Source organism: Trypanosoma grayi, assembly GCF_000691245.1.
Source record: "Trypanosoma grayi strain ANR4 Tgr_45_V1, whole genome shotgun sequence".
NCBI classification, from domain to species: Eukaryota; Euglenozoa; class Kinetoplastea; order Trypanosomatida; family Trypanosomatidae; genus Trypanosoma; species Trypanosoma grayi.
The window spans coordinates 41,543-42,015 of record NW_008825664.1 but is presented as its reverse complement, the minus strand read 5'-3'; the positions used below and the strand labels follow the sequence as shown (position 1 = coordinate 42,015).

At 54.1% G+C, this 473-nt stretch overlaps 1 protein-coding gene across 1 annotated transcript; it reads left to right on the top strand.

Moving 5' to 3' along the window:
* Positions 1–50: 50 nt before the first annotated feature.
* Positions 51–347, top strand: DQ04_00451130 (small nuclear ribonucleoprotein; the record flags this gene model as incomplete). Its single annotated transcript, XM_009309033.1, has 1 exon — positions 51–347. The coding sequence occupies one exon, from the start codon at positions 51–53 to the stop codon at positions 345–347; it is 297 nt and encodes a 98-aa protein (XP_009307308.1).
* Between the last annotated feature and the right edge of the window lie 126 nt (positions 348–473).

Here is a 473-nt window from a genome sequence, read left to right as displayed (position 1 = left end):
ATAGATAGATAGATAGATAGAGATATATAGCGAGAGAGGCCCTTGTCCACATGCCCGCTGCGGAGACGTCTACCCTGCTTGGCTTCCTGCAGCAGCTACGCGGCACGCTGGTGGAGATCGAGCTGCTGAACTCCTCCGTCGTGTCTGGCGAGATCACCTTGGTGGACGCGAGCATGAACACGCACATGCGCCACGTGAAGGTGACGGCGAAGGGGAAGAACCCGGTGCAGGCGGAGACGTACATGGTGCGCGGCAACACCATCCGCTACATCATCCTGCCGGAGGCGATGAACACGGACGATGTCCTCAAGAAGGCTACGGCGGCGAGGAGCAAGGCGGCGAAGTAAACACGCAAGAGTATCTAAACAGGAAGAAGAGGAAGAAAAGAAAATGTGATGGGGGGAAAAGGAAATGAGAGAGGCAACACACGAAGGATGGAAGAAGGAGAATACACCAAACAACCAAAAAAAAAA